Source organism: Pseudochaenichthys georgianus, chromosome 14, assembly GCF_902827115.2.
Source record: "Pseudochaenichthys georgianus chromosome 14, fPseGeo1.2, whole genome shotgun sequence".
Taxonomy (NCBI): domain Eukaryota; kingdom Metazoa; phylum Chordata; class Actinopteri; order Perciformes; family Channichthyidae; genus Pseudochaenichthys; species Pseudochaenichthys georgianus.
In genome coordinates, this window is record NC_047516.1 from 36,177,566 (window position 1) to 36,192,594 (window position 15,029).

The following is a 15,029-nucleotide window of genomic DNA, read 5'->3' on the forward strand; positions in this document are numbered from 1 at the left end:
TAAAAGATTATTGTTGATGACAAACTAACAACATTGGTGAGGGACAGTATCCTGATTCACAGTAGAACATTCGTAACGAGGCTTCGACCGGCGCACTATTCAAAATGGTCCAACCACTTAATTTCACATGAAATATTTATAATACATAAATGACTCATCAGTGTTATTTTAAAAAACGACGATGCGTCTGTTGTTGTGGTTCATTGCAAACTTTGCGCTGTATGCTGGCAATGGGCATAGATCCATATCTGACAACGGTGGTACGACATAATGTGACTAATGACACGTTCAAGTGTTTCTCGGAAAAATCCAATATTTGTGTATTACGCATTGAGGAGTTGTTCCGACTATAACTTTCATTCACTTTTGAGAGGTAGGCCAATGTGGAAACAACATAGATGGTACTTTCCCCCCCTTTTTTCTTTTATTTGTTCAGAGAGTTTAAAAGTCACATTGATAGCTGTTGCATTAGCCTACAGTAGGCTATGTAACTTTTTTACCGCTGTATATTCCAAATGAACCGGGGCTACCCATATTTGTGATGGGGCTTTAGCCCCAGTTAGCCCCGGCGCCGTCCTTGGTCGGAACAACTCCTCAGAAAGAAAACATGGTTTACAGCAGCGTTTCTCAAAGTGTGGGGCGCAGAGATGTGATAGGTGGGTCGCGAATGGACGCGATGAACGGGAGATTATTATTTTATTTTTTTTAAAATGTTTTGGACCTCAGGCCGGAATCGAACCTGGGTCCTCGCGGGCGGTAGTGGATTATTACAGCCGGAGACTTGCAACGGCGGGTGTTTGCGGCGGCGGATACGGTACCGGCGCAGCGGCGCTGTGAAAGTCCACAGCCCACCTATGCCAGAGCCAGCGGCCCACCAACGGCAGCGGCCCAACAGGAAAAGTCCCGAATTTCCCGACGGCCAATCCGAGCCTGCTCACACACACACAACTGAAACCAAAGTCATTTGCAGACATATGTAAAAATCTCTCATACACACATGTGAAAGAGAGAGAGAACACACCTTTATCTATTTAATATAGCCTAGTTGTACAAAATAAAGTGAGAAATCATTCCAATGTGTACTATAGGACAGTAAACAGTTTAAAAGGGGAGTGATTAGTAAAATGCATAAATAAAAAGAAAGAATGCTATATAGCAGGGTTTCCGCTAGGATTTTTTCTCGCCGGTCAAATATCCGGGCAGAATTTATTTTACCGGACTAATTTGAAACTTACCGGGCATATTTCAATAATAATAATAATAGTTGTGTAGCAGAGTTTCCGTTAGCAGGTAATTACCGGACTATGAGCAGATATGCTTCAGTTTAAAACTCAGTTCACGGGCTGATTTTTATATTGCTTCAGTTTATTATTGTAACAGATCAAAAAATTCAGATTCATTTTTCAATAAATGATTCCACAAACAACAAACAACATAATTATTACATTCAAACAAACTACTTGTAGTAGATAACGTACATTATTCAGAAGTTTACATCAACTTTGAATAATAACACGGGAGAAACGGATCCTCTCTTTCCCCCTCTCCCTCCCTCTCTCTCCCTCCCCTCTCTCTCCTGACAGCCCGTCAGTTTCTCAAGCAGCTCCTGCAGCGCGCTAAACAGAGGGCGGGGCTTCAGGTGATTATGCAGAGCTGGTGTCTCGGTCAGACTCAGCAGCTGATCTGATCTCTCTCTCGCTCCGGTTAAACTTCACTCGCGTTTATGTCCATATCGATCAGATCCAGCTCTCCTGATCGGCCTTCATAGAGAGCACCGATCAAACTATTAAGAGTGAATATCGGCCGATAATGACCGGCGGCCGATCGATCGGAGCCTCCCTAATTATTACCAGACATTTTGACCGTCAGGTTTTGAATTTACCGGTTTTTTATAAATTTTACCAGCTAAAAACCGGTAATTACCGGCTAACGGAAACCCTGCTATATAGGTAACATAAGATAAGAATACACAAGTTTAAATGATTTGTTATTGGTTGTGATCATATTCTAAAGATGTTTGGATTATTGAAAAGTATACAGCTCCCTTTGTGTTGAGAGATGTATCCATAAATTCATTTTGTGCTCAAAGTGCACCAGATTGATGCTTTTAACTTCAACATTAAAAAAAATCATACATTTTCTTTTCACTGAAAACGGGTCCCACAGACCCAAAAGGCACACAAAGGTTAAAGGTAAGCATATAATAATGTTAAAATGTGCTAAATATATACACTGCAAAAAAACTGAAAAAGAGGAGTAAAAGTAGACGACTTGTTTTATTTTTTGAAAGTAGCTCTCATCCTAAAAAAGGTTGGAGACCCCTGTTATAGAACAATATATTTGACAATTGTAAGCTTGGCCTACCATTTTATTGGAGTGGCGAGGAACAGGTGGGGCTTGAAAAAGTGGGAAATGCCAGAAAAAGTTTGAGAACCACATGGTTTACAGCAGGGGTCTTCAACTAAAATTCAACGAGGTCCAGTTAGAGAAAATCTCCCCATGCAAAGGTCCGGAACATCAAAATGTCTAACTTGCTTCATGAATTATATATATTGAAGTGACCTGTAGCTTTATCAACGTCTGCATGTAATCAACAACTGACTGCCAATAAAATAAAGAAAGTACAATTCAAAAACAACAATATTTATTGTCAATTAACATTACTTAAATACTGTGGATATGTGTAATGTTCCTCTCGGGCTGCATTTACAAATAAAATAGAGAAAATAAATAAAATAGCTTTTGAAAATGTGTGCATCTTAAAAGTGCTTAATTTTAGATAAATCAAATAAAGTGTAGCAGCAGCTTGAGTGAACCTTTTTCTTTGTTAACCGTTTCACATCATGACTTAACAGTTTCAGCCGATTATAGAACAATATCAGTCTTTACAAATCATAACAATTGAACAGTTTCAAAGTTTCTCTTTCTTTCCCTCTTATATTGCAGTCCCTCACTCACTTTTTTTAAATTCAGTGTGAGAATTGAGCTCGAGCTTGTCCTGCCAGGAGTTTGTAAATCTGGGCTGACATGGAGTCAGGGCCATTCTCATACACATGCAGGTGCTCATTGGTTACAGTGATGCAAACACAGGTATGGTGAAAAAAGAGAGAACTATTCGAAGCAGAAAAAAAACAGCGTAATATACCATCTGACAAAGGCCTGTGCTATAATGCTTCAATTAACTGGCTATTCTTTATAATATACTCAGATCAATAGGAGACAGAGATGTTAAGTTAAAAATCAAGGGTTTTTATTATTATTTACAGCAGGGGAGTAGTAGTACTAATGCCCCTTTCGTCTCATTAGTATGCATGGAAAGTGACAGGTGGACACGCCCCCAATTATGCAAATGAGCTAAGTCCGCCTCCCATTGGCCAATGAGCTAAGTCCCGCCTCCCATTGTCCCGCCTCCCATTCTTTGATGTGTGTGTTACCAGATTGGAGTGAAAAGCCCCCCGGCGTAGTTCTTTGATGTATTGATTAAGACAGTCTCTTTTGAAGTAAAGTTATTTGACCCCTGCCCCTCAGAGTTGAGTAATTAGCCTTGTAATCAGATAGGAGTGAAATGCCCCCCGGTGTAGTGCCTTTGTTGTATAGTTCTTTGATGTATTGATTAAGCCAGTCTCTTTGAAGTTAAGTTATATGACCCCTGCCCCTCAGAGTTGAGTAATTAGCCTTGTAATCAGATAGGAGTGAAAAGCCCCCGGTGTAGTGCTTTTGTTGTCTAATTCTTTGATGTATTGATTAAGGCAGACTCTTTTGAAGTTACGTTATTTGACCCCTGCCCCTCAGAGTTGAGTAATTAGCCTTTGATGTTTGCCCCTTTGATGTTAATCTCTGTATATCTTTTGAAGCTATGTGTGAGAGTGCCTACCCTCGGATGCCTAACCTAGAATGTTGCTGTATTCATAAAGAGAAGTTTTCTTAAAATGTGTTTCTGCTCCATTTCACTCCATGAAGCCTCCAGCTTGTACAAGGGCTCCACCTCCACTCAACATAACATGTCCCGCCCTCCTCACCAGAACATTTAAAAGTAAGGGGATGGAAATAGATGAAAATAAATACGCTCAAACTAAATAACAAGCCAGTCATTTCCACTCACCAAGTCACCTTTCAAAAAAAAAAAAAATGGCTAAGAGACGCCTAGATATGGGTTTAATCAGCGAGACGCCTGTGACAACTTACAGCCATCCGTCCGGAGCGCCAATTAAGAAAATATTGCAGTATCTGGGCCGGGTTCAGACACCTCCAGCCGAAGAACTTCATGAAGAATGGACTCTGAAAAATGGCGATGTCTGGGGTTATGTATTCAACTATATGGCGAATGAACTGCATTTCTACAATCTGAAGAATGGAGAAACGTATGGACCCCGTAGTGTTAAAGCGACACTGACCTCAACAGATTGGACTGTGTTAACTCTGGTGTCTTCCAGAGATCTCCAAGCAACCACTGTATCGGAAGAAGTAGTGCATCAAGAAACCATAGTGGAACCACCGGTGTACAAGATATTTGCAAAGAAAAGCAAAGAAACACAGACAGCATGCGAGATCAAAGAAGAGTTTTCACCTTCGCCCCTCAAGGTGGAGGAAGAAGAAGGAGATATTTCCCAGCAGCCAGAAGTGAAAAGAGTCCTGACAAGCACCGTCTGGGAAACTAAAAGCGGACCATCGGGGCGATGGTATTACCGCGCAAGCCGTTTGGTGACGCTGGGGAAGGACCCCTCTGATGATTTTGTTTTGGAGTATTTCAACTCTACATGCAGGGTTTTTCAGACATCCTTGCGGGTGCCTCTGACTGCTTGGCTGAAAATGATTGATGGAAAAGCTACAAAGCTTAAAGAACTTTTTAAACAGAGTCAGACATCGATCGACATTATACTGGTGAAAAAGACTCTCACTTTTGCAGAGGACTCCGCCTCCCACTCAACATAACAAGTCACACCCTCCTCACCAGATCATTTAAAACTAAGGACCCCTCAAAGAAAAACACTGTGCTTTCTACCTATGTAAAAAGAGCGTCGGGGTTGTCTTAAGAAAATGTGTTATCTCTGTATCATTTTTAAACGATGTGTTTAAAAATGAATTTTGTGAAAAATACCAACGGTGTGAGAGACGTCATAAAGACACTCATTTTAACCACAGTGTTTGATCTCTACAAATGTTTAAAGATTGTTACAAAATGTAAAAAAAATAAAAAGGTATGGAGACAAAATTAATTCAGGTGACTCTGTCTTTATTAGGAAAACAAAAATATAATACAAATGGTTTACGGGGTAAAATGTAACCATCTTGGACTTAATAGTCTAACAAAATACTTTATCTGAATACATTTTCTTTTTAAGCGCACTTTTTTGAAATTATTTATTTATTATTTCAGTGGAACAATCCAGTTGTTGTTAACATCAATGCTTTTTTCTCTTTTCTTGTGTTACTAAGATACTTTTAGACACACTTTGGCGTATGCAACACTTGTTCAGTTAAACAAGGTTTTTTCTTTTTCTGATAACCTTACATATTTTAGTTATTTTCTGCTACCAAGATACTTTAAGATACACCTTGATGTATGCAACACTTAACAAAAGGGTATAATATGAAGTACTTGGTAAGGAAGGGGTTTTTCTTTAAGGGGTGCAAAACTTTAGAACAGGGTAAAATATTCATTAATTTGTATTGAATTGAGTTTTCTTTTTCTTTTTGATTTTCAACATACTATTTGTACACAATGACTTTTCCATATTTCTGACAAACTATACTTTTTTGACTTTTTTCCATAGAATCTTGACAAACTATTGTCAAGATTGACAATGTTCTTAAATGATGACCTATTGCTGGAGATGAGATGAAAAAGCTACAACGCTTAAATAACTTTTTTCTAAAAACTCTCAATTCTTTAAATGACTCCCCCATTCAACGCAATAAGCCCCACCCTCCACTCAGCAAATCATCTAAAACGAAAGACCCCACTAAGACGACAGTTGTAAACTAGCCATGGATATGAGAAAAACCAAGACTCCCCCCGCGAGTTTCATCCAGGAACAGACTCCTGAACACCACCATTTGGGACACCCGAATCTTGCAGTACTACTGCTGCTGATGCTACTCCTCGGGTCAAGACGTCTCTGTTTAGGGACACAGTGAAATCGGAGTTATTTCATATTCTGGAGAGGGTGATGTATCGGTACAGAGACGAAATCTGCAAAGGATGCCGAGGCAGTCACCCCTACCAGAGGCAACACAATTGTCGGAATGACATGCCCGATTTCTTCTTCAGAAACAATTACAAAGCATTTATGAAAAGACTTTGGCTCGCCAACTTCATTACAGTGATTGACCAGAGTCTTATTGAAAAAGGCATTTGCGAGGATGAACTGAGGATCGGACGCGCTTCGGAAGCTTTTCTGCACAAGCTTATAAAATGCAGATGCCTCAAGGAGAGACTTGAAAGATCCATGCCGAGTTGGATGGAGAAGAAGAAGAATAACAACCAGCAGTTGACTGAAGCCAGGGACTTGTTCAATACAGTGACTTTTTTCTTTAAGTAAAATAAAAATGGGAAACTACTTTGCAAAACGCTCTGTATATATTGATCAGAATGTAGTCAATACCCTTTTAATAAGTGTGGTGATGAGGACGATTGAAAACAGAACGAGTAGGGACCCCTGTGTAAAAAGAATGGCTGAAGTTTGTAAACTGGAAGACATTTTGGATATCGTTCGTTCAGGCAGTACTATTCCGGGTCATTGGGAAACGATTGTAAACGAAACATTTAAAGTGGTCCTGGAATCTTCATTTTCCGAAACATTCTGTAACATTACCTCAGAAATGAAACAAACATCAAAAGTGTATCATGTGCTCTCATTGTATGCTCTGTTTGTAGATGTAATGCATCTTTGTGTCGAAAACAGCATACACATAAATATTTTGACTGAAGTGAAAAAACTCCATCAGGATATCTCCAGTAATATGGGGAATTCTAAGCTGGAGACGGTCCTGGGGATGCTACAATTAGTATAACTATTGATTTTGTGTGAAAAATAAAAAAGTGGGTTTTTTACATTTAAAAACTGTTGTCTTCATTATAGCAAGGGGAGCGTGTCTGATACATGTGTATTACAGTCCTTCTTTTTTGTGTTTTTCAGTGTTTTCTGTGTATCTGTACACACAAAGCACAAATCATTTAAAACAAAACCTGAATCAAATTTAGAGAGGACCATTAAGAGTCAGATGCTTGACGAAATCTACTAAAACAAAGTACTTCATTATCTACTTTTCAGCTTTTATACACAAAAGTGTATCTTTCAGTAACTTTTCTCAAAGAATTTAAGCATAAATCTGTCAAATGTTCAAAACAGCCTTGTTTCACTGAAATAGCCTCAAAATCACAAACTGCCATTAAGAGTCAGATGCTTTACCGAATCTAATAAAACAGAGTACTTTCATGGTAGTGGTCAGCTTTTTTAAAAAGAAAAGTGTATCTTTCAGTAACTTTTTGAGAGAGTTAAGCATAAATCTGTATTGTTGAGTAAATAACAGTGTGTTATTTAGAAAAGAATAACAAATTAGAAGGAAAAGATTTAAAAAAAATACAGATTTCAGTATTTTGAGGCTCTAAGCCCCATTTCTTTTCCTCACAGACAGAAAAAAAGTCCGACATTATACGATTTAAAATAAAAACAAATAAATAAAAAGATAAAACACTGGCATGTAATTTACGTTAGAATAAATAGAATGGTTTTGAATAATAGATGAGAGTAGGAATCTGGGTGTGATCCTAGATAACAACCTGTCGCTTACTGCAAACATCGCTGCTACAACCCGCTGCTGCAGATACACGCTTTTCAACATCAGGAGGATACGTCCCCAGCTGACCCAGAAATCGACGCAGGTTCTGGTCCAGGCTCTCGTCACCTCACGCCTAGACTACTGCAACTCCCTCCTGGCTGGTCTACCTGCATGTGCCATCCGACCTCTGCAGCTCATTCAGAATGCAGCGGCTCGTCTGGTCTTCAACCTTCCAACATTTTCCCACACCACGCCGCTCCTCCGCTCCCTCCACTGGCTTCCGGTAACTGCTAGAATCCACTTCAAGACACTGGTACTTGCGTACCATGCTGCGAATGGATCTGGCCCTTCCTACATCCAGGACATGGTTAAACCGTACACCCCAGCACGTGCTCTACGCTCTGCATCAGCCAAACGGCTCGCTGCACCCTCGCTGCGAGGGGGACCCAAGTTCCCATCAGCAAAAACACGTGGGTTTGCTATCCTGGCTCCAAAATGGTGGAATGAGCTCCCCATTGAAATCAGGACCTCAGAAAGCTTACACACCTTCCGGCGCAGACTGAAAACTCATCTCTTTCGACTCCACTTCGAGCGATAGAATGACTAACAAAGAACTGCTAACAGAGCACTTATATACTAACAAAGGACTGGCTTACCTAAAGCCAGTTGAGTAGCACTTGAAACGATTGGCTCTTTGAAACCTGATGTTCTTATATGATTCTGTTTTCTTCAAGGTTGTGTCTTCCTGGTCGAATGTACTTATTGTAAGTCGCTTTGGATAAAAGCGTCAGCTAAATGCAATGTAATGTAATGTAATGTAATGAGTAAAATCTACGTCACTTTACAGCCCCGCCCACTTTTGGGGAAACCAACGCTGTCATTTGAACGGCGATCAAACCTGAAGCTACAGAGATCTTCTTTTACTGTCCTTTCTTCTTAGAGGAAGTACAGAAACACGTAACTCTGGATTTGTTTTAATGTTTGAGGTGCAATAAACAACACAGTAGCTTTTTGGCATGTTAAAACTATTATTTTCTGCCTCGCTCATGAGAGTAACAGCTGGCGAAATTACAGCCCCGCCTACTGATTTTAATTTAACCATATATCGAGCCCGATTCTCGATTTCAAATGTGTGTTCTAAAATGATATTTATAAATAACTATTATCATTATTATAAGGAAGACAATAAATGGCAAAGATATGTAGAAAATAAACGTATTTAAGATACGTTCATAACAAACGTAATGTGGAAGAAAATATGCTTCTAGAAGATATGTAGAAAATAAACGTATTTGAGATACGTTCATGACAAACGTAACGTGGGAGAAAATACGTTTCTAGCTAAACGTAATTGAGAATGCAGTTTAGTTCTGTGGGAACGTAATTTTTAGGAGACAGGGTTGTCTACTTTTACTCAAGTACAAGATCTGAGTACTTCTACTTTTACTCAAGTACAAGATCTGAGTACTTCTACTTTTACTCGAGTACAAGATCTGAGTACTTCTACTTTTACTCAAGTCCAAGATCTGATTATTTCTACTTTTATTAAGTACAAGATCTGAGTACTTCTACTAAAGTACAAGATCTGAGTACTTCTACTTTTACTCTAGTACAATCTCTATACTTATACCACCTCTGTTTATAGCGTATGAAAAAAACTATTAGAAAACTAAAGCTAAAGCTAACGTTAGCAGATAGTGACAATGATATTGCGACAGAAAAACATCACATCACGCTCTGCCGCTCTGCTCTGAACACCTGAACGGCCTGTTCTAACAACTGTTCACCAGCGGCTCAGTCTGTGCCACAGTGACTCCGCACAGTTAACGAACACACCGTAGATAATGTAGCTGACCCTCATCCCGGAGCAGCAGAGTTCAGCCGGTCCGACAGGCAAGAAGACTCGAGCACACAGCTCGCGCTTCATATATAAAAAAATAACACCATGCGAGTCATGATGGCACATAACAGCTCGCAACCGCAGATTATTTCGGCGATTAGATCAAATGTAAATTATATTTGACGCAACTTTAGTTACATTTCCATGACTTTTCCAAAACTTTGGGAAACATATTGTTTTCCATAACTTTTCCAGGGCCTGGAATTTGCATTTTGAATTTCCATGACTTTTCCAGGTTTTCAATGACCGTACGAACCCTGTATAGTTTAGTTTGGCATCTGATTTAGGGGATTAAACAATACACTCGTTGTATTTGTTACCTGGTGGTTACTTACTTGGTTGTCACTAGGGCACTTTTAATCGTGCTGCTGCACCACACACCCGCCGTGGCCTGTCTGACTGAGTGACTGACTGTCAGCTCTGCGCGCTGCACGTTCACGTTGAGAGCAGGGAAGGGAGGGGCTGCAGCCAGGGCACGTACGGGAGTGCCGCGGAGCACGTGTGGGGATGTCTGACAAAATTACAACGCGCATTTGGGGCATTGTTGTATATATTAGAAGCTTTTAATCCAGAATTGATCGATGTTACCATGAGCCACATACAGTACACTGTAAAAAAAAAAAAAAAACTGTAAAAAACTAACTTTCAAAAGGGCACATTGCTGTCCAGAGGGCAAAACGGGCAGGTGCTCAAGCACTACCTAGAGTCTATGTGTGCACGTCTCTGAAACATTAGTCAAAAACATTGAACTCCAATTTAGATTATTTTTATGCAGGAAATAACAAGAACATAACAGGGAATTGATGAGCTCAGTTATATACAATATATGACCACAAATATCTCCTAGATTAGAACATGATTTTGTATAAAAAAATCAGGGTTCGAGTTATGTGGGAGCTCCCATAAGGAGGATCTGAGCTCTAAGCAGTGAATTCATACATCTCGCTAATACATTACCAACAACCATTATCTTAATCACAAATAATGCATGTGTCAATGCAATGAGTATTATTTACGTTAACGAGGGAAATTGGCTAAAAGAAAAACATGTTTTCCAAAAGAACTACGCATCGTATTCTCTCTTGAATGACAATATGCCTACACTTTACCTCCAAGGTGCGCAATAAATTATTGTGCAATCTATGCCTGTGAGCTTGCTGCGCAAGCCAAGATGATGTGTTATGTGGTGTGTGCGTAGTTAAACCTTTTCATATTTAAAGTGGACCTATCATGCTATATTTGAACAATATATTGTAGGGCCATACATAAAGTATATAAATATAGTTTTTTTTTCAAAATACCAAACAGATCCTGCATTTTAGCCATGCCTCATTTCGCTCTATTTGCTCTTTCCAACCCTGTCTTTGCAGGGGCTGATTCTGTGACGTAGCTTTAATGCAAATGAGCTGCAGCTGACCACGCCCCCCTGCAGAAGAGGGGAGCATGCTTTGAGATCAGCTGCTGGGCTCTCAGAAGAGGGGAGAAAAAGAGATCTCCGTCCTCCGTGTATTATTCTTATATGATTATATAGAGTCATTATTCATTTGTTTTTAAAGCTCAATAAATAACAAAGAAGACCTTTGACCGGCACTTTTCTAATTTTATCCGGAAGATTTAAACTTTAACAGACATGTTGACCGGCGGAACGCCGCACGGTCCCCTCGTTCCTTGGAAGAGGCGGAGAGGTGGGTGTTTGTCATCTGCTGCTGGACTACCGGAGAGGATTACAGTGCTTGCCTCGACGGGGAGTGATTGCATTGAATTACAGGAGCAAACGCTTGCCTCGGGGAAGGAGAAAAAGAGCCACAGCGGAGAATAAACAGAAGGGCAACCATGGCAACCATGCGCGGGAAGACTTCTTCGCTGCTTTTGTGGCAGACTACAGCGCCACTTACAGGCCTGGCATATGTACTACAGCGTCTCCAGCGTGGCCCAACCTCTCATTCCCCTGATAGGTTAAGAGTTGCCCATATAGGCGGAGCTCCTCGTTCCTGACGTCAGAGAAATTTAAATCTGGATCAGTCTGTATCAGATCCGTTGCAGCCTCGTTTTTAGAGATGTATGGAGGAAAAGAGAGAGGGTTGTGTTTTCTGACACTTGGTGAGTTCCCTGGAACACCGGGGACACATATTCATGTATAAAAGACGTGCAAACGTGCATTTTGCATGATAGGTCCCCTTTAAGTTTGTAGCAAGTAGAGGGCTGCTGCTGTGTGTGTGTGTGCGTGCTTGCATGTGCGCGCACACGTTAGTTTTAAAGACCCCCATAAAGCTCAGATTATAACTCGAACCCTGATCAAAATCAAGGCAGAATTGAATTGTTTCTTATAAATGATCAGTATAACAGCATGATTAAATACTCTGTCTATCTGCATTGTTGAAATAAATATTCAAAGCGTACAAATAATGGGAAAATACGGGTTGGTTTTGACTTGACAATGCTTGATTATGAGGTAATACAGTGGTACAGGAATGAGTCCTAAACCCGAAAAAGAGTTAGCATTTTAGCCCTTTGAGTTATCTTGTCTCAAATCATGTCAAATCAAACTTGTCTTTTTCAAAATATTTATCACAATGTGTGTTAGCCACAGATCTTATTTTGTGTATTTCTCCAAATCCAGTGAAATGCAATTGGCTTTTGTTAAGAGACCTGTTGTGATGCTAACTAACGTGTTTCACTGCACCACTGTATAGATGTCTTTCTTTAAATGAAGTAAAATATGTCAGATGGCTCTTTAAGGTTCTTATCTTCTCACAGGGACGTCGATCCTGAAGCCTCCTCCTGTGAAGTGAGCCTTGGTACTGAGCTGGGGGAGGGGCTCCGGCTGCTCCACCTTAGAGCGGCCCCTCTGCTCACTGAGGACACAGAGCTCCAGCACATCAGAGTCACAAACCATACATGTTTGTTGCATAAAATAAATCGTGAATAAAAAAAAATCAGGAAACTATAGTATGTCTGGCTTGGATTGCTAAAATGTAAAAGAAAAAAAGAAACCTCACCTGTGGAGCATTTTCTGACTGAGGTACTTCTTCTTGATGTCTGCCATCTCATTAGCTAATCTTTGATTCTCACTTTTGTACTCATTCATCTTCGAGTCGACCATCCTCAGCTCTGCTATCAACGCCTGTGGAATCACAGAATATTATTGTCACAGTTATAGAAAAGCAAGAACCATGTTTCTCGTGAAATAAGGCGCTGTATCTTTTCTAATATACTGTATAAGAATGTTATTTACAAATACATATTTTTACATTAACATGGACGGTTAATTGAATTGGGAGGGATTAAACCCTCTTTAATGGTAACACATTCAGAGCACACAGCACACAGTGAAATAGTGGCCTCTGCTTTTAACCCATCTTAGTACGAGGAGTCTAGCACTAGGAGCAGTGGAGTGAGTTTATAAAGAAATATTGTTTGACATGGGACAACAACATGATCATATTGAGGCTTACATTCTTAAGAAGGCCTTTGTTAACCCTCTGAGACCCACATAGGACATTTCTGTTTTTGTATATTTTTGTGTTTTGCCTAATAAATTGTAATTTCTTTGCAGTAAAATCAAGTTTTACACATCCCAGAAATCAGCACAACCTCAGATAATGATATGTGTCACTCATTAGAGACTTATATACACTATAAAAGGGGATATTTACCCATAAATAAAAAATAAATAAAAAACGGAGCTTATTTCATTAAAAAGAACTGCTAACCATAACATTGAAAGAAACATTCAACACAGAACATTGCACACATTTATTATCATTGTATCATAACTTATTAGAAGATTCTAACGTTTCAGTAAACATAACATCAGAACAGACAGGCAACACTCTGAATCAGACTCCAAGTGGCTGTGACTGCATCCACTCAGAGTGTCCGATTCAGAAACGTGACTCTTTCACTCTTTACGTCACAAACAAAGATGGTGGATGAGAATAGATCTATAAAAGAGAAAACGATAAGCAATGTGCCAGAATCAAGGTGAGAATATCTGCATCTTTTAAAACTCTACGCTCATTCGCTTCACCAAAATAAGTAAACACCTCTCAATGAAAAACTTAATGGAGTTGTTTATTGCCGTTTCTGTAGTTTAAGAGGAATAACACGGCATGTCTCTGGCTGAAACAGCTGAGAAGTTATGACGCTTTGAACACAACGTGATCTTTGGGATCGTATACGGCCCCGTGGGTCTCAGAGGGTTAAAGAAACTGTTGGAATGATTTTTGTTTGATACTGAACATATGAATTTGACAACATATTCAAGTTTCAATGACCAAATATAATTATGAGGAACAAAGGAAGAGATTGTTCACTTGCAAAACCACACTCTGATGAAATCATATTCAAAAATAAGAAAGGCAGTGGATTACAACAACAGAACACATGAAATAAAAAATGAAATGAGAAGTGCTATATGTTTGACTTGCAAGAAAAGGAGGTTTGGGCTGACCTTTAGCTTCTTGGTTCTCTCTCTGAGGATCCACTGGCACTGCTGCAGCTGCTCTGCTGCCTCCGGGCCGGGCTGCCGGGCCAGGATGTGCTTCAGCTCCACATACAGCTTCTCCTTCTCCTTCACAGGGACACACAAGGAGGAAATCAGAGTGATTAGAGAGAGGGACAGTTCATGAGTAAGTGAGTCTTTCTTGATACGACCCCCAAATCATGACCAAGTCAGATATGTTGATGTCCTACACATGGTCGCTTTAAAGGTCTCCTATTATAATATTTGTAGGCATATATTATAGGTCTCAGATATATAAAGATATTTAAAAAACATGTCTCTGAAGTGTTTTCCTCAAAATACCAAACAGATCACCCATTGTAGCCATGCCTCATATCGCTCGCTTTTTGTAAGAAGTCTTCTTTTGAGTCACATTTTTGAAATCCAATGTCGTTTACTCTTTTAACATGTTTTGTATACTCTCGTGATGCATTTTGCACCCTCTGGACCCCTTTGTGGCAAAAATGTACACGCCCATAAAAACTGCTATTAAATCATCATACATCAATATCTTTTTCTACTTTTTTTTCATGAATCACTTAAACAACTTCTAACGTGCTCAAAACTACCAAACATTCAATCATTTCAGGATTTTAACTCTTTAAACGCCTGTTTCATTATTTGAATTATTTCATTTATCTCAAAAATGCCTCATTGACTTCCATTCAGACCACATTCTTTGATCTCAATGCCATTGCAGTATACAACCATGCATTTTGTAATGTCAGCATTTCATTTAGAAGAAAAGTAGTGATATTTGATATTTCTACTCTATTCCAACAGATTACACCATTTTCCCATTCTTACATTTTTGCCAGTTATATTATGGAGCCGCGTGACTAC

General features: G+C 39.6%; 1 protein-coding gene across 3 annotated transcripts in view; it reads right to left on the reverse strand.

Annotated features, from left to right (window-relative positions):
- cfap58 (cilia and flagella associated protein 58) overlaps positions 1 to 15,029 on the reverse strand; it is a 47,759-nt gene that overhangs the window by 8,293 nt on the left and 24,437 nt on the right. The window contains exons 16-19 of one of the 3 annotated variants that reach the window (XM_034099943.1): positions 14,136 to 14,255; positions 12,682 to 12,806; positions 12,438 to 12,537; positions 10,349 to 10,405 (exon numbers count right to left, since the gene is read on the reverse strand). In XM_034099943.1, the coding sequence (XP_033955834.1) occupies positions 10,379 to 10,405; positions 12,438 to 12,537; positions 12,682 to 12,806; positions 14,136 to 14,255 (372 nt within the window). In that variant the 3' untranslated portion in view covers positions 10,349 to 10,378. Of the gene's footprint in view, positions 1 to 10,348; positions 10,406 to 12,229; positions 12,538 to 12,681; positions 12,807 to 14,135; positions 14,256 to 15,029 lie in introns of those variants that run through there. The other 2 variants (XM_034099942.1, XM_034099944.2) reach the window with 2 other exon arrangements.